Here is a 24880-nt window from a genome sequence, read left to right as displayed (position 1 = left end):
TTTGCTATTGACGTTCATTTTATCGTCAGAAGCGTTCCCCATTGGTTTTTATGGAAGTCTTAACTGCTCCATACGAGCGATGGAAACAAAAAAAACTCTTTCTACATATCAGAAGAAAGAACCATTACCTTCAATATTTCTACACCAGTACTGTAGTTTTTTCAATTTTCAAAATTTTTGTCCACAAATGTTAGACATGTCCTAGCAGAAAACTCAATCAACCTCTACTTTCAAGAAATTAACACTGAGAAAATAGCTATGATAAGCTATTCCTGTTGTAGTATAAAAAATTAGAGAACTGATGCCATTAACAAAAGCCAAAATGCACAAGAATACTTTTCAACACGTTCACTTGTACCACGGCAAAGGTTGAGAAGTACAGGAGAAATACACTTGGAGAGAGACATGATGTGACAAATAGCCACGCAGCCAGATATGGTTTTCTGCATGCCCAAAGAATGCTTTTTACTGCAGCAGAGTTTTAAACATGCAGTTGGTCAACCAGTCTGAAAGGGGGGTGTTCAGGTCACACACTGAAAACCATGAGACAGGGGCATGTCCTTATTTCAATTCTGCCAAACGAAGCCAAATCTCGGACTAATTCGTGCATACCTGGGATAAGACAACGCAGTGATGCAACTGAGTCTTGGCAATTCAGAACTCTACTTTTAATGTCCATTATGAACAGGAAACACTAGAGTGCCACTTGCACCAGCAAAACAACACAGTCAGTGTTACAAGTCCGGCCAACACTTTCTTCCTTCTCCGAGCTTGTAAACTGGAAAAGAGGTCCGCACAAGCTCCCCGACGAACCAACCAGCACGTGAGACAATACCCGGGGCAACGAAAACGGGAAGGAGGGCCGCAGCTCTGACTCCAAGCTTGCAGTCCGGATCCTATCTAAAATAAATACTACCCTTAAAAGTAGTGCAGCAGCTAGTAATCTAGTGGTAGCAACAACAGTGACTTGGGGGTAGTGGTGACTGGTTAGAAGTGGCTGGGGACTACAGGGACAGGGTTTCTTCCATCGTCATCTGTTCTCTACTGCAGTGCAAATTCCCGGGGGCTCGTGGTTCCTGGTGGCCACACCTTGTGACTTGAGCTGTTTCTTCCTGAACGCCTCCGCAGCGCTAGTGCGGTGGCTTTTGTCGCCACCTGTGCCTCTCCTGCCCCGACGATAACCCTGCCCTCCACCACGATGCTTGCTTTGAGCTTCAAGCGGGTCACAATACCTGCCACCTCCTCCGTCAGTGGGTGAACTTGGAGATGGTGCATCCCGATACCTGTCCCCTTGATAGTCTTGATCACGATGCCCCTCCCAGGAAGGGCTCGAGTTGACTAATGTGCTTGCCCCTGTGCTGCTAGCCTCCCTGCTCGAGTTTTTCTCGTCGTAAGTATTTGACTGGTAGGAGCCAGTGTAGTCCTGCTGGTAGTCATCAGAGGCGAGTGCATTGCATTCGGGTTCTCGGCGATCCCGTGGTGGCCTGTGCCAGTTCTGCTGCTGCTGGGGTCCGCCCCTCCCCCTCCCATGGTGGTGCGGCCGTGGTCTCCGCGGTTTTTGGTCTGCGTCCGACCTTTGAAGCCTCTCTGCACCAGATGACGACGAACTGCCGCCAGAATGTTCGAAGTAGCCATTGCTGACGCGCTGCTTTTCGTAGCTCTCATTGACATCCCTCTGCTGCCTGTGGGAGGGCCTTGAGTGCCGGTTCTTTGATGGCCTCGGAAACTGAGGCTCCAGCTGCCTGTCAGACAAGCCGTGGAGAGGCGTGTCGCTGGTTTGTGCAGGGGCTATGCTGCTCGTATGCCGCAGAGGCGGGCCCCAGCCCCTCAACTTGAAGGCTCCGAAACGTTTGGGCGTCTCTGGCACACTGTTGCTTTCAGGAGCCTGAACAAGTAGAAGAATGAAAAACAGACCAACAGTATAGTCTACGCTGCTAATATGGATGACATAAAAACAGTGACTGAAATGTGACTAAAGCACAGAGGACACATAAAAATAAGTGTATTCTGAATACAGCTAAAACCTTGGATATGATGCAAAAAATTAAAAAAAATTACCTTCTGCCCTCTCCCAGGGCAAAGGAATTAAGGCACCAACTTCAGCACTATTAAATGAGTAGTCTATTAGAAGAGCAATCACATAAAATGTTGAGGTAACAATTTCTGTACAGTTTAAAACTTCTGTGTGCACATCAACATGCCACACAAAGCATTAACAAAGATTCTTTAGGATATATTTAAATTTAATTCGGCACACTGCATATCCAGTTGACTTGAACTTCAATTATTTTACTCAATCAGCAGCATGTCGTCAAGAAGCTTCTTCATTGCTTGGAGTGATATGCAGCTATTGGCAACTGACCTGAAACTGACTGCATGTTCATGACACCAGTTGGTTGCCAGAGATTTGCAAGCCTTGCAAATTTTAAAATTGCAAATTACAAAAAAATTATTTGTTGTACATTGAATAAAATGAAGTCCCACAGGCAATATTTTGTCAAAAAAAAAAGGGGAGCTTCAATTTGGAGCCTGGACTGCCTACAAAAAAGGCCTGAAACACTTTGCGAAGGTGCATAACACATTAAGCATTAAAGGGACCGTGAGGACAAATTGGAGTTGGCCTATGTCAATCATTACAGCATTCTAGCAACAAAGAGGCTACTTTTGCCAGAAATGCTGCTCTAGCAAACTAGAAACAGCCCAGATGGAGTACAGCTATTGCCACAGCAAGCGATTTTCTCAAGCAAACTGTGGTGTTGTCAAGTACTTTTCTTGCATGTGGAGCAATTGTGGAGTCCACAACACTTTTAATGTCATCAACAACATCAGAGATTGAATAGGGTGGCGGGTAAAAATATTACATTTTCAATCCCAAATTTCTCTGCAACAGTTACATCTTCTGCTAGATGAATGTCAACACAGTCATCAAAGACAAATGCACTTGTACTTAGATCAAAAGTTAGATGGGAGAAGGGACACTCCCTTCGAAGAACCTTACACAGTCCAAATTAATCCACCGTGGCCAAATGTTTTTCTTTTCACTTCTTTCACTCCCCCTCATTCCATTCCCTTACCACACGGATCATGTGTCCACTGTGATTGAGACAGTTACTGTTCTGTTTCTTTGCTCACAACCACTCCTCCACTGTTCACCTCCACATAATCTCAAACATGAGGTGAGTTGAACACTTATAAATTGGCTTCGAGGAAACGAAGTGTGCAGTAACCATCTCACTCTTGGTGGACACCTCAACCATGCATGCCATGTCTGGACGGGTGATATTCAGCATGTTCAAAAAGTGTTTCGGAACGGCTTTAATTTTATTAAAGCCACTCCAAAACACTTTTTGAACATAGTAAACATCACCCCTTCAGGCATGGTTCTTAAAGCCACTCCGAAACACTTCTTGAACATAGTAAATATCATCCCTTCAGGCATGGCGCGGTTGAGGTGTCCACCAAGAAGGGAGTAACCAGCTGCAGAGCAGGATGCCAAAATCCGCTCTACACATCCAAGCAAAAAGGAGGAGCAGAAAGGGACCAAAGGTGCGCACAACAGAGATCTCCAGGAGGAACTTGTTCTTCTCAGCATCCACGTTGATGATGCCGCCCTGGCGCTGCTGGCGCACGTACAGCTGGGCCATGCTGCGCTGCAGCTGCTCCAGCTCGGGCGTCATGTGGAAGTCTGGCTGCCGCTGCTGCTCAACGGGCGGCGGGTGCTCCTGCTCCGCCAGACCCAGCAGTGGCGACAGGGGCAGCCGGCACACAGGGCACACCACCTGGCCACCCAACATTGCTGTATAAGAGCACTACTAGTGCGTGCCTTTTCACAACAAATATGCCAAATACATGAAAGCGGCCCTTTTGAAACTTTTTTCACGTCATTTTTTTATCGCACTGAAATTTCTGCACCTATTCTCTAATATTTAATCAGACTCCTCAGCTGGAAACACCAGTACCGGTTGTCATGACGTGCCATTACATAACCCATCGCACATTTTCTCTGATGAACGAAGCAACTGGTTAAGTCCCTTCAGTTTCTGTTCCAAGAGACACTGACTTTGTGGAGCAAGGCTTTTTTATATTTGTTATAAGTGGGCTTACTTTGATGCAAACAAATTTTTTAGGAAAGAGTGCAACTGGCAAAGGGATCCCTTTGGCATACATCTTGTTATCTTAAGGGACAACAGGGTAACTAGAATACGTCACAGTCTGTAATGTAATTTAACTAACCAAGACTGTTCAGCAAAACTGAAAAAAGCCTCGAAAGTGCAAGATAGCTCAATCAGCACTTTAATTACTGGCTTTCGAGGTCATGCACTTTCACAACAGTACACAGTGGCAGGCTAAATCAATTTGATGCACACATTTCAAGGAGCCAGCTGCTTCTGAGCAAGCTTTTTCATTAAAAAATTTTGCAATAAGTAGTGGCAAAAACATACCTTTTGGACCTTTATGTGGACCACAAAAGACTATAGACTTAAACCAATATTTCAAGGGTTTCTTGCATGCAATGGAAGTAAAGTTCCCCAAAGCTTGACAGCACCAGGCCAGTGCACTGCACACCAGCACGCGTATTGTTGCCACGCATCTACTGCCATGCAAGCTTGTGTAAAGTTTGGGTTCTTGAAATATTTGCCACACACATGCATGTATAATCTGCATATGGTCTCCTATGACCGTTGACTGACAACTATACTGAACTGAAACTGAAAAGAAGACAGCATACTGAAGCCCATAAGGAGCATTTCGCTGTGCTGAGAACATAAGCATAGAATTATGGTAATGACCTTCAAAAGCAAAGAAAGACTCCACAGCCATGACAATGCTTTAACAGTCATGACTTTTTCATCCCCATGTCAGCAATAAGTTGTGTTTTTTTTGTTCTCAGCCTGTCTGAAACATGAGGTGTAACCAGCAATGAAATGCACATTCTGAGATGTCCTCAGGTCAAAACTTCCCTAAGCCAAATGACAAAAGCCATCACTAGTGAGGTATCAATAGGTGTAACTAAACCATACAGGTGTCAACAGTGACTGCAAGTAAACAGGTGAGCATTCTATTAATCCAGCCTTGTATCATTTCACTAACAAAATTCACAAAGCAATGTGCAGACAGTGTATCAATGATATGTTATAAAGGCATGACTTTATTTATTTTCTTTATGAATAGCTAATGCAATTAAACATCTATGCCATGTGATTTTTTTTTTAAGTCTACAGATTTTTCTTATAAAACTGAGAGATAAGTCGGTGCAGTCTGTGCGGGTAGACTGCACAGCAAGGCAGACATTATGCATGTGACAAAGATCAATAATTAGACAATAGCTTAACTAAAATGAACTGATCAACCTTTTATTTTTCATTCTGGAAGGCAAGATTACCCTGTTAAATCGAAGGCCGTCGAAATCGAAGGTGAGCCTACTTTTTCAAATTTTCTAAATCGGTTCGAGATACTGAACGTCGAAAATGTGCATTTGAAAGCTTGTTGGGTTGGCTTTCTCCCATTGCACATTTACAAAATGGCTTTGGTGCTTTAGAATTGCAAGTGATGACCTCTTATAAAAATGCAACGCATGAAAGCCAACTCAACAAGCTTTGAAACGCGTATTTTTGACATTGTATCTGGAACCCCAATGCCGATTCAGAAATTTTAAGAACTGGGCTAGGGTTCAATATCGACGGCTTTTTTTTCATCCTGAAATAAATAAAAAAGTGCATCAGTTAACTTTTGTTAATTAGTTGACTAATTATTGAGCTCTATCATGTGCATAATGTCCACCCTGCTGTATAATCCACCAATAAAGGCCACATCCTCCTCTCTCTCAGCTTCTTTTTTTCAAAATAAAAATCTGTATGCGGTAAATAATTATCCTGTGTTAGTGGAAAGTTCTCAGTACTAGAGCAATAACTATGCACTGCACACAATGCGATAACAACTGTGCTCTGCCAGACTTTTAAACCAGCAATACTTTACTGATTTGTATCAGGCAAATCCCACAACACAGAAGACAGCTTAAATGCCTAGAATTACCCCAGGTAGTCAATATTCACCTCAGCTTTCCTTTTTCACCCTCTCCTGCACCCCTTTCTAATTCATGCGTCCACCGTAATGAGTCAGCTACTGCACCTCTACTTTCCTCACAACCAACACCTCCATGTGCAACAACTAAAGCACCACTGACATGCACTGATACGAGTGCGCTAAGCACTGAAGCTGTCTTCTGCACCAAAATAAGCCAGTATCGTGAGAAGCACTCCATCACTTTCGAAACTATGTTTAAGCATTTGCCATGCATCCAAAGTCAAATGCCATTCAAGTCAGCAGCGCAACTTCCGCCTACCACCACCCACTGTTCCTCTGTGATATACAAACAGGTTGTCATTAAAGCTTTTTCTTGTCACCAAAACAAAAAGCTAACCACAAGATTAAAATAAGGTGCAAGAATTTGATGCTTCTGACCCATTTAACACAGAAAAACATTAAAATGCTGATCTTGTTTACAGCTATAATTGGCTAGCAGAATAATAGTGCTCATTGCAGGCCTTGGGCTGTTCTTGCCAACTACCGCTTTTAATTTTGACCTTCCTACAGCACAGAGGCGGATTTATGAGTCACTCTTGGAGGAGGCGGACCCATTCAAGCCATGTATTTCTTAAACTTTTCTTGGCCCCTCTGCCCCTGCTACACATCTCCATGCACTTTTCTGCATGCACGTTAAGCAGCAAGGGATGGAACCCAGCACACAGGAGGTTTTGAAAGCCGGCAGGGTTTCCCTAAAGCTAAAAATGCAGCGAGCCTGTACTATAACACGAATGCCTTTCTGTTCGCCCAGCTTCCAGTGGTTCTTACGTTATGCTTGGACTGCGTGTCTCATTAGGAAGGGAACACGGGCAGCCCAACAAGCAAGCTGCAATATTTTCCCTGCCTTGGTTGCATCCTCGTTGCCCCCAGCAGCAGCAGCGGTCGGGCTCGGCTTGTCGGCCTCTTCTTGGGCGATTTGGTCGAGCGCGTGGCGCAAGTACCGGGCCAGGCAGTGCGAATGGAAGTAGTGGTAGCACTGCGTCTTGGTGAACACGTCGCCCTCGGCAAAGCCATACAGGCAGATGGTGCACTGGCAGCACGGGATGTTCTCCTGCGTCAGGTGTTCCTTTGCCACCTGCGTGTGCGTCACTGTGAGTGAACTTCGTACTGCAGAGCAAGCAAAGATTTGCTCGCTGGTTTGCACTTGTTGCTTGGCACTCGCCGCACTGCTGCAATACAAACATCAATTTGCGCGACAATGGCACTGATTTTTTGGGACCTTGCTTAAAAGGTGATCGGAGAAAGCACAAACTGCAACAACCAGGTGGAAATAACGAAAGCATGACACACTGAAATCACGAGCACACAGAAAAACTACAGTGAACGCACTGCTTCTAGCACAACAATTGTTCCATACATCACAAACATCGAAGGGGAACATGTAGCCAGAAATGGTCAATGGAACTATGAACAAGAAAAGCTTTTCTTCCCCTCTTGCAACAAACTCTCAAAGCTTTGTTTGGGTGCCCTGAGTCACTGAGCAAATTATCTTTTTTCCTCGCATCTTTTCTTCAGACTTAAATATCTGAATACCAGTTCAGACAGAACAAGGTATTCATACTCTTATCTGCTCAGTGATGTATAGACCTAATAAAAAAAATCGCAGTGATTTTGCTTCTCGGCCATGCAGAGCGACTCATTTTCACATCCCCAGTGTTCCAAATCTTGAAAGTGAAAGAAACCCTTGTTCTCATCTCTACGAAGCTTAGGATTTCTATGGGTGCTACAAGAACCTCACAATACAACTTAAAAGCAAACCCCGCAGGTTGTGTATTTTTGACAAAGGCTGTTCATCTCAAAGACTGCTGAAAACAATCTGATATAAGTGTTTTTCTGCAGTGAAGAAGGTAAAGCAAAGAGATTGTCCAATAATTTTCTACTCTTAGTGCTGACCGCCGGACTACCCTCCTCATGCCTACATGATTCACACTAATTCAGTGCACAGAACTTTTACCTGTAAGCAAGAGAATAGCAGAGTTGCAAAAATGGTCTGCAGGCAAACAGACCTATGTCGCACAATTACAAGGAAGCATCTACAGGATCTCTAGAACTTGCTACTACATGTTGCCTTCCAATTACTCCATACCCATGCAATTATTATTACAAGTTGGCTCTTTCAGTAAGTGAGAATTGTGAGCACACACCCTGTGAACGCGTAAATGCATTGCGTGCATGCTTTTGCTTTTAAAAGCGATGCATCAAGGCTACCAACACTATGTCATTGTGCAAGCTATGAGGCTGCAAGGCTCCTATGCAGATGGCTAGAATAGAAAAGCAGGCTATGCTGTTCTTGACCAGTTTCTGTACAAGCTGATGCTATTTCACAAAATTTGTTCCCATCATCTCGCGAAATTTAAGGTCTGTGAACGGTTACAAAGTTCTTGCATGGGCTGAATTCTTAATGCACCCCTTTCATTAACGTTGAAGTAGCTTCAACTCAGTGCTGATGGCCGTCTAATGGCAAAACAACAAAATTTAAAAACAATGTATAGATGTAGTTTTCTTGTTTTATTAACTGGAATATGTAGGGGTGGTTCTCGTAACATGTCTGCCTGTCAAGCACTAAGCATGAATATTCAGCACTCGACCCGCATCTTATCCAAGGTCACCGACGGCATTGTTAGGACAACGCAAGGTAGCCAAATTGACGAATAATGAAAGGGGTCCATACAGAGAGCTCGTGAAAAAGAGAGGTTGCCTACAATGTCTCAATCTTTCCACTGCTTTACAGAAGCTGCCAAACTAGTATGAAAAAAACTTGGCTGGTTCCTCCTTCTTACCTCTATGAGCTGATACAACATTGGGCCACCAACGTTGTCTTGTGCTGTGTCCTCCAATTCTTGCTGAATCTTGGTGATTTTCTCATCAGACAGGCCACGAGGATTGCGAATCGTGATTTCGGGCAAAACATCTGGGTACTGTGCATGGGGGCAATAAAAAACAAAACACCGGTGCATAAAGATTCAAAACACATTTATTAAAGCAGGAGATCATGCTACTAGCAAAGAGGGCTGTGAAATGCGACACACAAGCCATATCCATGCTCTTAGGCAAGACTGCGTATTTTCAGATAAAATGAGAGAATGGGACTGAGCGTTCCAATTGATTTCGTAAACAGAAGCAAGTAATGATCTTACATATTTGTACTATACCAACACCTAGCGATATGCAAAGCAATCATTTAGCTATGGGCTGCTGCAAAGGAATAGCTGTATGTGTAAATATTAGATTAGTTTGGATTGCTGGTGCACTAAACTATTATCAAAATATCAATCTATGAGATTCTGCATTTAGCTCCAATGGAGGTGTGTGAGCTCATTAAGCGCGGAGGGGGATTTAAGATAACTAATGCAATTCTTCGCTGAAAAGACGTGAAGGCAACTGCCTTGAAGACTTGAAGGGCTGAACCTCTGCCGGGAAAACGAAGGTTTCAATACGACCGAAAAAACAATAGTTCAGAACTACCAGCCAATTCGCCAAGTAAAACAGCAACGAAGCTGCCGAAATCGGCATTTTTTATTTTTTTACCTCAGTCGGAATATCCAGAACGAGGTCCAGACGAACGTACTGCTCTTCTGCATTGTCGGCAGTGGCCGGATGCAGAGATACCTTCACGCACGTCGGCCGCTTGCTGCAAACACAAGGAAAGAAGAAAAAATAGAAGAAAGAAGGAAAATGCGACGGCTATTAAGAACCTCTGCCGTCGTCACCTACGCTCCCACGGCGTAAGTGCCAACGTAGCTGCCGACACGCAGTCAGTAGCGATACTGGGGCGGACACAGAGCGTGCGAAGCCTGATGCTTACCTTTCGTCACAGCTTACTTCCAGTTCGTGGATGTAAATGGCCTTCAGGGCCTCAATCTCGATATCTAGCGAGCTGAAAATAACAACGGGAAGCCATCAAAACCCTGGTAGCAGCTGACCGGGGTAGTTGCGCTTTCCTCATGCAGACAACGGCGCACTGGAAAGGCACGGAATTGGTTTGTGCGCTTCCCACCCGAGTTACCCGCATGAAATAAACGAAATGGCGACAAACGTCCACACTTAATATGCGGTACCAGCACTTTCGGGTACCAGCCCTCGTTGTGACATAGCCGCACTCAACTTCTCGCCGTCTTGAACACATCCGCGAAATAAAAAGCAAAGGAGTTACCTGTCCTCTTCGCTGCTCATGTTTGACGGGTGATAGCTGGAGCTGAGCAAACCAGAAAAGGTTTAAACGCCCGAAGTCGTTGCAAGATTTTAAAATACAATTTTTACCACACCACCGTGTTTCGACAGTTTCAGCTACTGACCCATGGAGGAATACTGATCCCTCACTCTCCTTCGTCGCAGCCATAGTTGCTGGGTTCCAGCTCGCTGTTTTCGCCGTTTCCGCGTCGCAGAAAACGCCGCTGCTTTTGCCTGTCGGCAGAAATACTCATTTGCAACAAGAAATTACAATAGCACAGTATGTCAGAAAATAAAAATAAAACTGCAGTATTAACCAGTTTAATTTAAAAATAATGGCGAAGCCTCATCGTTTTCTGCACTGCTCGCACTTTGCCGACTCGGGTTTTCGCTACTGGGTTTTCTCCTCTCCATACTCTCTCCTACCAGCTCCTCCTCAGCCATCCTCGGCCCGTGTTGAGGTCCATGCTTGGCCGGTGGGCTCCACGTGTAGTCGTGTGTAGTTGGTGTGAGCGGTGTGATCGTGTACAAAACCCGCGAGTTAGCTTCTCAAGATGAGCACGGTACTCGAAAAAATAGCGGCCATTGAGGCCGAGGTAAGCTGCTTTCTTGTCGCTATCAAGTGCGGACGGGTGTCGGGACAACCGTCGTGTCTATTCTGCCGGCTGTCTAAACTCATGAAATAGTACGATTCCTGCAATGAAAGACGTCCCTGTGAATTTCTCTCACCAGTTCCCATTGTACGCGGTACACTCTGCATGAATACTTTTCACACTGGATCCAACACTACGCAGATTAGCGTAGCCCGACGTGCGTGGTACCATAGATTTGCTGGCACGCCTGCTGTCACTAAAATTGGCGTGCCAACGCTTTGGCCGTTAGGACGGAACGTTAACAAAAAAAAAAAAAAAAAGATTTGGCCGGGGGAAGTGATGTTATAATCGGCGATTTCCTCGTTGAAATATGTCACACAAACGTTCCCTTCGTCACTCAAAGCGAAACCGGTTGCTAAGTGTTTTCAGCTGACCATGGTGCTAGGCGGCGTGATTGCCAAAAATCGTCTTTTTGAATGCTGTCTGTCGTGCAAATACGTGCAAATAGAGACTACATTTGTCGCTCGTTCACTGTCATGTGTTAAAGGCTCTGGTACATTAGTGGATAATACTCTCTTGTTGATGAGACCGGGGTTTGAACGTCAGTTTTATTAAACATGACACCTGAAACGTCACTTTTGGCCTGGCAGTTTGCTTGGCACATTAAGTAATGTAACATTTACGACTGATGCTTGCAAGGTGTGTGGGCATGACTGCCACTACTATAATTACTAAACTGTCTCATATGAAATCAAATTCAACTTGCATTTTCAACATGTCATTTGCTGTTGACATCATTTCTTACCAATGAGAATCAAAAATCAGAAGCTCATTGTGCATAAGCTTCAGCTAGTTGGTGCAGTTAGAATGTGGCGTCTTGCATATTTGTCAAATTCAAAAGGTGATGCATAGCTTTTGGCACTTCTTTGGTTCACATATCAAGACAAATTTATAATTGGAGTGCTGAAAAATGCATGGAATGTATTTATAATTGGAGTGCTGAAGAATGTGTACAAATGCATACATTCTGCTTCTCCCGTTTACAGATGGCCCGGACCCAACGAAACAAGGCAACTATGGGTCACCTGGGTCTACTTAAAGCACGGCTGGCAAAGCTTCGGCGAGAGCTAATCACACCAAAGGGTGGGGGTGGTGGTCCTGGCGAAGGTTTCGATGTTGCCAAGACTGGTGATGCCAGGATAGGGTTTGTAGGTAAAGTATAGGTTGAGCTCCTGAAACTTCCCTTTTGGAGTTTCAGAAGCTGCCTTCTGTCATTCATTGTAAAAATGTCTTATGTTGACATGGGCAAGTTCTGCTCACCGCGACGTATTGTATAAAAGTTAGTGAAATGCTTATGGCAGAAAAGTTCTGTCAATCCACACACCATTCTGGCTCTTGTCAGTTGTTTGCACGAGAAGGCTAGAAACACTCTACTTGATAGTGTTACTGGTATCATTTTGAAACATTTGTTTTAAGTTTCAATTGTTTCATTCCAGTTTTGAAAATATACTGTAATGCTCTAGGAGTATGTGATGGCATCAAACATAGGCTGCTTATACTGCATTTTGTGATAAAAGGATAGCAAACTTACCTGTGGGCACTTTAAGCTTCCTCTGAAGATGCCCACGAATGTTTTTTCGATGCTGTGTTGTAAGAATTGGATCAGTAAATACATGACAGTATGTGTGGATGGTTGTCTTTCGGGCTGCCAGATGGTGCCAGCATTTAGCTGGTTTCACGGGGCTCAAGGAATTTTAAACATCATGCTATGCCAGAGAGTTCTTGCTAATGCGTAACCTTACTTCTCAGTTTTAAGAAAACTCCATGAAACATTCTAAACTTCCTAATATCTAAAGATTGCTGTTGACTACAGAACTAGCTGTCCTTGCTGCCGCATCCAGGGTTTCCGTCGGTGGGCAAGTCTACACTCATGAACACGCTGGCGGGTGTTTTCTCCGAGGTGGCTGCCTACGAGTTCACCACACTGACCACTGTGCCGGGCGTCATCAAGTACAAGGGGGCCAAGATCCAGCTTCTTGACCTGCCGGGAATCATTGAAGGAGCCAAGGACGGAAAAGGTCGAGGACGACAGGTCATTGCTGGTTGGTGTTTCTCCATTCTTCACCATTAAACTTACAGCATGAAATCTCTGTGAAGTTTTGTGCTCTTGCACGTTCAATGAGTGATATCTTCTTCTGATAAAAGTGCTTTAAAAGCACTCAGAATAATGTGAGACAGATGGAACTGGAACACAGAACTACACAGGCCAAACACTGGTCCTGTGTTCATCCACTGTAGTCTACGTTCCTGCTTGCCGTGTGTTCTTTTTTGGTGCACCAACATCATCGCTGTTAACTCTGTGCTTTAATTGCCTTTCTTTATTATTATGAAGAGTGTACTGTCCTGAGCTCTACAGGATTAAGACTGTTGGCAACATCTAGTAGCATTGAGAACCAGGAGCTCTTGCTGCATTCATATGTTGTGGCATCTTTGTAGTTACAGAAGCGTTATAGAATGCAGCACTTCCTCGCTGCCTAAACTGGGCACAGGTAGCTGCTATATTATTGTGATGTGCAGTCAGGCCCATTTACGCACGAACTTCATCATCTCTCTTATTGCAGTGCATCCTGTATGTCTGAGTGTTCGCAGGAAGGTGTCCTCCCGAGAGTAACATGAGAGCGAGAAGTATTAATAATAAATAAATAGAGTCAGAAAGTGCAAATTTATTTCTTCAGTGCTGAGCTGATAACTTTATAGACAGTTTAGGATGGGTAAGTGCTCATACAGAACAGAGTTCTGCTGGGGACCAGTGGTGTCAGCAGCATGTTGTAGGTATTCACAGTTGATGTACTCACATTTGCTGAGAGATTAGCTCCCGGTTTTGCTCAAATTCTGCAGTAGGTTCTAATTCACAAAGCCTTGAACTGCATGCACAGCGTTTTCACTGATAGGTATTTCCCGATGTCACTGTCATCGTCTACATAAGTTGCCATCAGTGTGGTGCACCACCATGATTTCGCAAAGAAGTTTTGCTCCCAAGCTTGCGAGCCGGCTTCAATTGGGAAGCATCTGGGCAGAATTAAGCAAGGAGTGACGCATATCAAGGTTATAAAAATGAAGGAAAATGTGGTTCTGCCAGCTGTGTAGATGCCCATGTGTGCTGTGTGCGCTATGTGCTTTGCGAACAGCAGACATATGGTTGACATACAACAAAAGAAAAAAATTTAACAGGCTGCAGCCCATTTGATGCTTTTCTATTTGATCCTTTTTTTTCCATTTGTTGCAAGCTGTCACCTTAAAATTGCCGCAGGAAGTGTTTTTGTGCTTTACATATGCTGCATTTGCACTTTTCTTTACTCTATGTGGCTGTAGCAAAACATAGGGATGGAGAACAGACAAACACTGCACTGCAAAAGTTGTTGAGGTGTTTTCATGTTCTCTGCCTTGTTTTTGGCGCTAAATCTTGTTAGTTGTTTCAAAACATGTACCATTTCGCCCTAACCAAAGTATTGCTGCAACAGATTGCCGCTACCCGGTGAATGCGTTTTTTTTTTTTTGCTTTTTACTTTTAAAAGTGGACCAGGCTTTACCGTGGGTTTCCGTTTGAAGTGCAAGGGGTATAAATGTTTGTTGTGTGGCGCTTTGTGGTACGAAAACGCCGAGCCATCATTTGTTGTGTCTGGTCGCATCGCAGTGGCCCGTACCTGCAGTCTTATCTTCATCGTGCTGGATGTGCTGAAGCCCCTTCACCACAAGCGAATCTTGGAGCGAGAAGTGGAAGGGTTTGGCATCCGGCTAAACAAGGAGCCCCCGGCCATCACACTCCGGAAGAAGGACAAAGGTGGCATCAACCTGCAGATGATGGTCAGTCAGAGTTTGTGTTGTGTTTGATGCAGTGAAAACTGGGCATAGTTTACACAGGAATGCTTTGATAATAATACAGTCGAACCCGGATATATCGAATTCGAAGGGGATCGGAAAATAGTTCGATATAGCGAAAATTCGATGTACAGATATAGGCTAAAACTGCACTCCCGATCATAACAAATTGTGGCTTACCGTTTGGAACAGCCGCGAATCACATAGTATGGGCGCGCAATGTGAAAGCGCTTTATTTCGCGGGGAAAAAAATAACTAATTTTGGGCTGCTTTTTCCCCTGGGAAACGAAGTTCAAAACACTGGCCTCGATCTTCTCGAGACTGTCCAGGTGCGAGAGCACAGTGCCTTCCATTTCGCCGCAACAGCGCCGAATCAGGCTAACGCTGACGCCAGTTCAGTGGCTGCGCACGGACGCGTTTCTTCGACAACACAGTTGCCCTCGTCGTCGCTGGAGTCGGCGTCTTGAACGCCAGCTACCGCTTGAACTTCGCTGTCAGCGTTAAAGTCCTCAACAGTCACTTCGGACGGAACGGCGCCGAGAAAATTGGACAAGTCGCGAAACGCGTCGTCCAAGCACTCATCGTCATCTAAATCTTCCGGACATTCATCTCCGGCCACTTCAAGGCCTGCCTTGCCAAAACAGTTGGCTACTGGGGCCTGCTTCACGTCGCGCGTTGAAACACAGCACACACAAAAAAAAAAACACGCGAGGCGCAGATGGAGCGATAAGAGCGAAGCCTATGCGAGCGGCAGTCAACGTGGCTGCGAAGGAACGACAGAGGGAAAAGAAAGAGCAGGGAGAAAGATCGGCGCTCTGGGCTTCGTTTTTTTTTTTTTTTTTTCTGAGCTCTCTCTTTTCCCCAGACCCACGATGTGCCAACGAGCGCCCGTTTTCTCTCTCTCTCTTTCCCCAAGAAGCGTGGTCGCCGCGCGTCTCCATGCGGCGCTCTCTCTTCGCTGATCTCCAATGACCTTGACGGAGCACACGCCGGCGGTACAGGAGGAGAGGAGGAGCGGGAAAGCTCGCGCCGGTGGGGCGCAAAAACGGGGAACAAAAAAAAAAAAAGGGCCCTGCGCCTGCTGACTGCGGAAATGTTCTCCGCTGAGGCGGCTGAGGACCGGACAGGAATGTCTTTGGGGAAAGCGCACCTTCCAGGGGCGCGGCGCGGCGTTCGATATATCCAATGTCCGGCGAAAATGGAATTCGATATACAACGCAACTGTCCTATACTTTTACATAGTATTTTCAAGGGGGTAATCTCTGTGTTCGATATAGCCAATAATTCGAAATATGCGGGTTCGATATATCCGGGTTCGACTGTAGTAGTTTTAATACTAAATTTACTTGTATTAAGTCAGGTTGTGTGTCCCAGGCATGTGAGGGACACCCCACCTCATCTGCGAGGCTGTATATGTGCTGTCAGGCTGAAATGAAATGGGAGTGGGCACAATGACCTTACATACTATGGGAATGAGTGTTGCATGTCATTGCTTATGTGCATCGTGAAGCATTGATGCACTGCTTTTAACATAATGCACATTCGTAATGACCCTTTGCACTGATACATGAATGATGCTGTTCCCTTCTGTGGATGAACATTTCATGCATTGTGTGCATTTTGTTTCCAACTAGAAGTTCAGAAGCTATGTCTCACTTGTTTGTAGCATTGCATTGTTACCAGATTTGAGCAGGCCCTCTCCTTCTCAAGAGGGAGAGCAGTAAAGAATAAAGATCGCTGTGGGGTTGGAGGCCCTGAGTGTAGTAACCTTCGGTTGTCTTTTCTGTCATGGGCCCTCTCCGTTGAGTCAGCGAAAGGTTTCCGTAGCTTTTATTCAATACTTCACCAAGGAGCAGTCAGGTTACATTTTTTTTAAACATTCTTTTTTTGTTGTTGTTGTATAACTCAATGTTACCAGAAGATGTGAATAACTTTTACGTAGATGCAGAACCTTGCATGTTTAGATATGTGGAGTAGTTTCTGAATGCTGTGCCCCTGAAGCTAGCCTTAGTAATGTCTAATGTATAACATGCTTTCAATTGCCTGGTGCTGTTTGGCATGTTCTTCCTATTGCATTCAACATGATGTGTCAAGTACAAGAAGGTCAAGAGCTGTGTAATGGAGGAGCATGCAACAGCATCTGCTGCTTAACTCCTCTGTGCTTGAGGAAATCCCCTAGATGGAGTATATTTCAACTGAGGGAGTAATTGTATACTCTTTAATATTAAAGAATATTTCAGAAAAATGTTACACGGCTTTCTCTGGTCTTCGCAGTTGAGGAAAAATCTATCCTCACACAGGACAAATCTTTCTGCACATTTGCAAAACCTGTGTTGGTTCCCTTTTTTTGCTGTATATGGCTGCATTCAAGTGGATATAAATGAGTAATGGCATCTGTAATGTTGCTTAACTCTTTGCGAACCCATGTGTATTTCTCTTCCGAGTTCATAAATAGTCATTGCTGTATTTTGTGCCTCCAAAGAGCTGGGAATGCATGCTTGTTGCTTAAGTTTATCCATAGAGCATGTGTGCTGTTAGTTTCATATTCAGTGTAAAAGGACTTCACTTAATTCTTTGCTCCTGTTGTGTCAAAAAAAAAAAACAGGTGCCACAGTCTGAGCTGGACCTGGACACCGTCAAGACCATTCTCTCCGAATACAAGATCCACAATGCCGACATCACGCTACGGTGTGACGCCACATCGGACGACCTGATTGACGTAATTGAAGGGAACCGCATCTACATCCCTTGCATCTACGTGCTCAACAAGATTGACCAGATCTCTATTGAGGTAAGTTGGGCTGCTTTTTTATTCTCTCTTTCATGCAAACAAAAAGCTAAAAAGGAAGCTTTTTGAGGTGACTGTGTTGATGGCTGACATTGTCTGAGACCAAAAACAGGTCATAAACACTGTTCCTGGGGAGAGGCCACACTTTTAAATACCTTGTGGATATTTAATTTACTTGCGTAATGCCTACATCTTTTTTTCTTCAAAAAATTACAAAAATATCAGCGGTACTTTATAAAAGGGGCTAATATATAAGCAAAACTTGCGTTTTGACAATAAAAGTAACTAGTGCAATCATTATGCAAATGTGTTCATTTCAGGATTAAATACAATATATGCCCAGTTTCACTATTCACAGCGATAACTAGTGGCAGAGCTCTTGCCTCATATCTGGGAGGTGGTGAGTTTAGTTGCTGGTGGTACTGGGAGCCAATGGCTACAAGGACCCCCCAGCCTGGCACATGGCTTATCAATGCTCACGAGTCTGCCACTTGGTCCTCCATGCCAAACTGTTGTGTTTGGATCTTTTTGAATGCCTTGAAAATCATAAATTCAGTGAAATGCATGTCTAAAGTCGTGTGCAATCAGCTTGTATACATGAGCCTTAGAGACGCACATTTTCAGCAGTTGGGGACACGAAACACGAAACAGTTTCTCTTTGCATGTGAATAACACACCAGTGTAATTGTAGCCCTCCATATACGCTGCTGAGCTTTAGATGGGTGCACTTGAAGAAATCGTGCTGGCTAGGTGGTGGAGTTTTAAACAATCGCTCATCTGTAATAAGTTCTGTCAAGCACAGCATTGCAAACAGCAGTAAAGAAAATAGTGCTCAAGAGAAGCGCAAACATAGCATGTGCATCTCCAAAGTTTTCCGTCTGAAATCTTCAACGAAATGCAGTAACATACTTGAGCATTCGGTGCCTTCTGTGTTTCTTCTTTGACTGTGTGTCTTCCAGCAAGCTCCCTTCAGCTCTTTGTTCGTTTTTTCGATTGATGCTTAGACATGGCATTATATTTAATCAATGAACTACCGTCAGTCAACTAAGAAAGGGTTGTGGTGAAATAGCAGGGATGTAAGAACACCATGAGCACTGTGCTAAACAGATCAGTTTGTGTGCGACTTTCTTGTGTCCCGTCGTATGTGTTCCTTGCGTCCTTTCTTGTCCACTTTCTTGTGTCCCGTTGGAGTAGTAGTAATGGCAGCAGTAAATGATAAGACTGTGCTGAAAACCTCTTATTATAGTATGCTTTGCTTGAACAATATTGCCCAGAAAAAACCTACGTGATAAAATGCAAAGTGGTCATACATGTGACTCCTCTGAAGGTTGCCACAAAGCTAAGCGCAGAGGTGGTGAGATGATTGAGGCACCTCAAACATATAGAGAACATTTAAGAAGTGTAAACAGTTTGCATGCTATGCTTTTATATTCTCTGGAGAAGCTTGGATAGTGTGCCCACATTTCTCAAAATGGTCTGTCCACCTACTACAACAGTGTTTTTCCTGGGCTTTTCTTTCATACTTTATCAAACTTCATTTCAGGAGCTGGACATAATATACAGGATCCCACACTGTGTCCCCATCTCGGCACATCATAAGTGGAATTTCGACGACCTTTTGGAAAAAGCGTGGTCTTATCTCAAGCTTATACGCATGTGAGTCAAATGGTGTTAAACAGCTAAAAAAATATAGACATTACAGAGATGCTGTTTAAAAATTTCTTTCTTGTTGCACCCACAAGGCTGTCGTAGACTGCTAACAGGTTTTAAAAAGAAATGCTTAAGATGTGTAGGAGTGGGGAACATATGAACAGGCTAGACAGGCTAGAGGGCCCTTCTGGACAGCATACTCATGCAGAACCACATGCTAGTGTACGACGCCTGTCTTGTTCATCATGTTGGGACAACACATGCAAGGCACACATTAAACATTCATAAGTTTCTAGGATTTCGAGCTGTAGTGGCTAGACTTATCACTTGTGGTATATTTTATCTTGTAGCACCAAAGTGAATATAGTAGTACTAGGGTGATTGCTATGTATTTTTCTCATAAACACCAAACAGCCCAGGATTTAATTTTCTGACGAACGAGAAAAATGAAGTTTGAAGGCACCTTAGTGCTTCAAACATTCTTGCCAATAGTATGTGCGGCCATGCTTGAATTCGACCCTGTATTCTTTTAAATTGGTTCTGCCCTCTTGTAGAGCTTTTTTCTTTTTTTAATTCATTCATCCTGTGTAATCAAGTGTTGAGACAGCCCAGGAGTTCTCAGTATTTTTAGCCTTGGGGAACCCAATCAGCTTTCAGAGTGCCAAGGAACCTCCTGGCTTCCATTCCTTCCTGTGTAAAATGTATGCTAAAAAGAGCATGCAGACACACAGCCCCTTGTTGTAGTGTAGTTGTAGTGAAGCAATCAACTATAAGCGATTAGAATATCATTAGTCCCAATTTAAAGCAAGTAAAAGGAAGGGTGGCAGTTGCACGTATGAATTTAGGCCCCCAGGAATACAAAAAGCACTCCCAAGGAACCCGAGAATTCCATGGAACCAATTTTGAGAGCCCTTGACCAAGCCGAATGGCGTGGCTTAATTACAAGTATGTGGAATTACTATTCTTTTGAAAAGAGTATATAGACATAGATTATATTGGGACTAAAAAAAAAGAAGAAACAAGAAAAATGTGTCCTGTGGAAAAATGGATTTGGTGCACCAGCCAGTCATGAAACATTCGTAAATGGCTTAACGAATTCAGCCGCGGATTAGCAAATGCCACTGCAGTCTAATGCAGTTTCAATGAGCCATTGTATGTACGGTAGGACTACTGGAGGCATTCCTGGAGATTAGGTTTGAAGGCCTTAGTTGCACATAATATGTTTTGAGGATTTGTTGTGGTGCCCTTTGCATTTGGGACTTAATGATTGCTTTGACCCGGTTGGCTTGCAGATACACAAAGCCAAAGGGACAGCTTCCAGACTACGAAGCACCGGTTATTCTCAGCCAAGATAAGAAGACGGTGGAAGATTTTTGCAACAAGCTGCATCGCACCATTTTGAAGGAGTTCAAATGGTAACTTTACTATTTATTTCTCGTGCTACCGTTTTTTTGCACTGCGTATCAGCATAACAGTGCTGTACGTTGCTGCTGCCTTGACTGGAGTATGTGAGAAGTTCTCCAGGTTGAATACAAATTTGCGCATGCACACACTGACTTGTTTGTTAATGGCATATAGCTGGAGTACTTAGCGTGTTGGTCGTACCTTGTAAGGACATTTCTGTGTTCATGACATATGACCTGCATAACCACGATGAGCGATATTGCAACGCGAGTATACAAAGTATGAATTTGTCCATACAATTGCAATCTCAGTCGAAGAAGAAAAGTCCTCTGTGCTGAACAAATGGGGAAGTAATAAATGCTCGGGGCCAAATTATTCAGCATTACGAAGGAAATGGAGTCTCGGAAGTTTCTTTAAGAAGTCTCAGCTGAAGACAGTACCTTGAGCCCAAAACCATGGGTTCAATGCCAGCCACAATGGCTGCATTTCGGTACAGTCGAAATGGAAAAACACCGTTTACTGAGATTGCACTGTACATCGTTTTGGTCAAATGTTTAGGGGGATCCCCCAAGGTGGAGTAGATTTGTAATAAGGGAGTAATTACTCATTGACGTCCACCCGAGCGCAGCCACACGGCGACAAAGGAAAGCTATACAGCTTTCTCAGAAACTTCGTAGTTAAAGAAAAATTCGTCCTGGTCTGCATTCGGGTGGATGTCAATGAGTAATTACTCCCTTATTACTGTACATCGTTTGTAGCACAATGTTTTGTTGCTCTTGCATTATTAAATTCACTTGTGACCTAACACTTTTGGTAGTCTTGTTGGCTTCCTTTGTTGTTACTGTTTCTTTATATAGTATAGGTATTTTATGTATTGCCCCCCCAAGCCGCAGCGGTGGCTCAGTGGTTATGATGCTCAGCTGCTGACCCTAAAGACGCGGATTCGATCTCGGCCAGGGTGGTCAAATTTTGATTGAGGCGAAATCCTAGAGGCCCGTGTACTGTGCGATGTCAGTGCACGTTAAAGAACCCCAGGTGGTCGAAATTTCTGGAGCCCTTCACTACGGCGTCCCTAACAGCCTGAGTTGCTTTGGGACGTTTTAAACCACCATAATGCCCCCCCCCCCCCCCCCCCCCCCCCCCCCCACTTCTATTAATACCGCTTGCAGCTGCAGTGCTGCTTCAGCATGTAATAAATCAAACAATTTTCAAAATCCATCATTTTTTTGGCTGAAAATTATGCATTTATTCCTGAGAAAATTCGGTTTAAAAATGAACTTTTTTTTCTCCCCCCCCCCCCACCACTTGGTCCAAATTCGCGACATCAAAGATTGAAAAGGACTCCGTGATCACTGTCTGAAAGTGAATAGTGGTGTAGTCTAGCCCCAGAGACCCACGTATGAAAATCTGTGTTGATGTTCACCTTACCTTACCTTGCCTTGCGACAATGCCCAATTAGCAAGTTTTAGCTCTTTCTAATTCTGACCATTGATCTTTTACAGTGCCTTGGTGTGGGGTTCCTCCGTGAAGCACAATCCACAGAAGGTGGGCAGGGAACATATCCTGAATGACGAGGACGTCGTTCAAGTGGTTAAAAAGTAAGACAGCCTTGCAAATTTTTTCTTAATCTCTCTTTATGATGACTGTATAACAGTCGAACCTCGTTGTAACAAAAAGGCAAAAAAAAAATCTTAAAATAGTTCAATCTTACTGAAATTTGTAATTAGAATTTAATCAGTGAAGGGACGATAACTCAAGCGATCCTTACTAGAGAAATGGGGAGACCTTTTCCGGAGTTTTAGCACCATTTCTATGACGCTCGCGACGATTCCTGCAGCTTCAAAAAACTGAGTGCCAGTTAGGTCGGCTTTCCTGCACAGCACCACCAGCAGGCTTTAGCGACAGGCCACGCGTTAGCTATGGTGGCTTGCCCACATTGCCGCTGTGTCGCGTGGAAAACGGTGTCAGAGCTGAAACTACTGCCGTTTCCACCACATCCATGACAAGACTACTACTGTACTCAGTGTTGCAGGGAAAGGCAGTTTATTTTTGTTTCTTTCGCACCTGCCTACTTCGGCGGCAGCCGTGATGAGTGCAGAATGGCTACTGCAAGGCAACAACAGTCCACGCTACTACTGACGGGTGCGAGAGGCGTGAACACATGCTAACCTGGCTACCAACCCTCCAAGCTGCTGTTTTCCGTGGCACTGTTAAAGAGCGCCAGATAAAAACACTAATGCAAAATAGACGCACTAACCTTGGTGCGAATACTTGGCGCACGAAGCTTACCACCTTTTATTTGAGCTGGCAGCGCTTGGCATTGGGGGAGTTAGATATGTATCCGTTTTATGGCCGGTCACGTTCGATATATAAAGGAAAAATCGCATGTGTTTGTTTATAATATTTAAGAAAAGTTCGATATGGCCAACAATTCTTAACATCCATGCTCATTGCATCGAGGTACCACTGTGTGTATGTGTACATTTCCTGTTAAATGTTGTGCTCTTCAAGAGTGCCTGAAAATGGCTCGTTGCATCTCCCTGGGATTAATTTTAGACCACTAGTGTAAACGCCCTTGTGGCTGTACAGAGTACATTGCAAGTTATGATGTAGATAAACATAGGTATGTAAAGAAATGCAAAGAAAGGTTCAAGTCGCAGTTTCTTAAGCTTTGATGCTTCCTCACCTGGGTGTGCTTCTACCCTTTGCATCTGTTAAAATGTGAAAAAATTACTGAGCCATTCTAGCAGCGGTCTGTGTAGTAGTCTAGTTGCCATTAAGTCTGTTGCAGATATTTGCAGTGCCAAATTTTTTCATTGCTCTGGCAGTTTTATTTTGCTAGGTTTTAGAAGAAGGCGGCACCCATTTCAGTGTGATGTGAACCAGTTTTTGGGGCAGTCATGAAAAAAAAACACTTAAATGGATTTACATTCACAGTGTGCAGACATTCTGTTGTTCAGCTTATTGTTAGAAGAGCGTAGGTTCACCCCATTCTGTGCTTGTAGAAGATAATATACATGAAGCGTTTTCCAAGCATTAATGAATGTGTTCAATTGCATTTTTATCTTTGCAGAGTCTAATGAAGATACTGGTGCCAAAGATGGCCTCTCAACTGAAAGACTGCTCACTCACAAGATGTGGAAGCTTGTGGGGAGATCTGCAGCTATCTGATGTTGTGAACACAACCACCGATGATGTAAATATGACCTGGCCACAAAGTGCCTGCACGAATGGAATGGTTGTGTGCAGTCTTCTCATTGGCTGTGATTCACATGGCTTTCTGGACAGATGGTGATTGCTTGAGTGATTGAGCTTCCAATTTGATGTGCACATTAAAAAATGATGAGACACGGGCACTGTTGTTTTTCTTTCTTGTGCTGCCTTAAAGGGATACTGAATAAAAACCTGGCAATATTGAGAAAACACCGCACTTCCATTAGTAGGATACGACTGCCCAAGTACAAAGTCATCCATCCGCTTATTTCTGAGCGGATGGTTGTGTTTTTAATGTTTTGTTAGTGGCTGCCGAGCTGCATTCACTGCGCTTGCCTAGGAGCTGGTCGGCATGATGTGGAGCTTACCTTCAGCACTGCTGTGGGCAAACTGGCATGGCAGTGAGCATTTCAGAGGTCTCCACCCGCTCGTTCCTCGTGCGAGATTTTGCCACCGGTACTGTCTGTGCGAAATGTTGCTTTTTTGGCTCGCCGTTGCTGCATACGATGGGGATTTCAGATTAATTCTGACCGAATCTGGCAAGTGGTCACCAAGAGTATACAATCACGAGATGCAGGCAGGCAATCTTGGAAGGATGGACATGGGGAGCCAAACAAAATGGACTGTGCAACGAAGCATTCATGCGGTTCATGCTAGCGATGGCTTGCGACACGTCAAGTTGATGTCACATCCCGTATTGTGGGAGCTTTCTCAGGCGGTCAATAAGTGCAGCGGTTTGAGAAATATTCGTTAAAATAAATACTTTCTGCTCATTTCTGTTTCAAAAAAGTTGTTTTGGTCACACTCAGTGCCACAGCTTTCATACATTTTATAGCAATAATGGTCTTACACAGATTATTTCTGTTTGCGAAAACTTGAAGCATTGTAGTTTTGTTTTAGCTTGCAAACTTGTGGTGAAAACTTTTCGGTCCAATTTATGTTCATAAATTTGGACTCAAGGGACCAGAAAAAAAAAATTTAAAGTATCGAATGACCCCCTCCCCCGCAAAATCACAGGACTGTTACGTGTGTGTAACACGAATGTTTGGGCGTTAGTTGTGGTGTGACAGCAAAGAATTTTTCAGAATTTTTTTTTTGT

General features: G+C 44.0%; 2 protein-coding genes across 3 annotated transcripts; one reads left to right on the top strand and one right to left on the bottom strand.

Annotated features, from left to right (window-relative positions):
- Positions 1-646: 646 nt before the first annotated feature.
- On the bottom strand, positions 647-10431 carry LOC149363843 (uncharacterized). Its single transcript, XM_089573792.1, has 7 exons — positions 10238-10431; positions 9890-9961; positions 9613-9715; positions 8865-9002; positions 6929-7159; positions 3555-3779; positions 647-1885 (listed from the first exon to the last, which is right to left on the bottom strand). The coding sequence occupies exons 1-7, from the start codon at positions 10255-10257 to the stop codon at positions 1031-1033; spliced, it is 1644 nt and encodes a 547-aa protein (XP_089429918.1). The 5' UTR covers positions 10258-10431; the 3' UTR covers positions 647-1030.
- A 251-nt stretch (positions 10432-10682) lies between these two features.
- Positions 10683-23748, top strand: LOC149363842 (guanylate binding protein 128up-like). 2 transcript variants are annotated; one of them, XM_089573793.1, is made up of 9 exons: positions 10683-10850; positions 11894-12059; positions 12749-12949; positions 14542-14711; positions 17332-17517; positions 19058-19170; positions 20457-20579; positions 22071-22166; positions 23642-23748. In XM_089573793.1, the coding sequence occupies exons 1-9, from the start codon at positions 10809-10811 to the stop codon at positions 23646-23648; spliced, it is 1104 nt and encodes a 367-aa protein (XP_089429919.1). In that variant the 5' UTR covers positions 10683-10808; the 3' UTR covers positions 23649-23748. The 2 variants fall into 2 exon arrangements, with proteins under 2 accessions (XP_089429919.1, XP_089429920.1); XM_089573794.1 differs by lacking the exon at positions 23642-23748 and having other exon boundaries at positions 22071-22170.
- Positions 23749-24880: the final 1132 nt, after the last annotated feature.

The sequence above is a fragment of the Amblyomma mixtum genome, chromosome 2 (genome assembly GCF_055824585.1).
Source record: "Amblyomma mixtum isolate Tamu chromosome 2, ASM5582458v1, whole genome shotgun sequence".
Classification (NCBI taxonomy): Eukaryota; Metazoa; Arthropoda; class Arachnida; order Ixodida; family Ixodidae; genus Amblyomma; species Amblyomma mixtum.
This window is presented reverse-complemented; position numbering and strand designations above follow the sequence as displayed.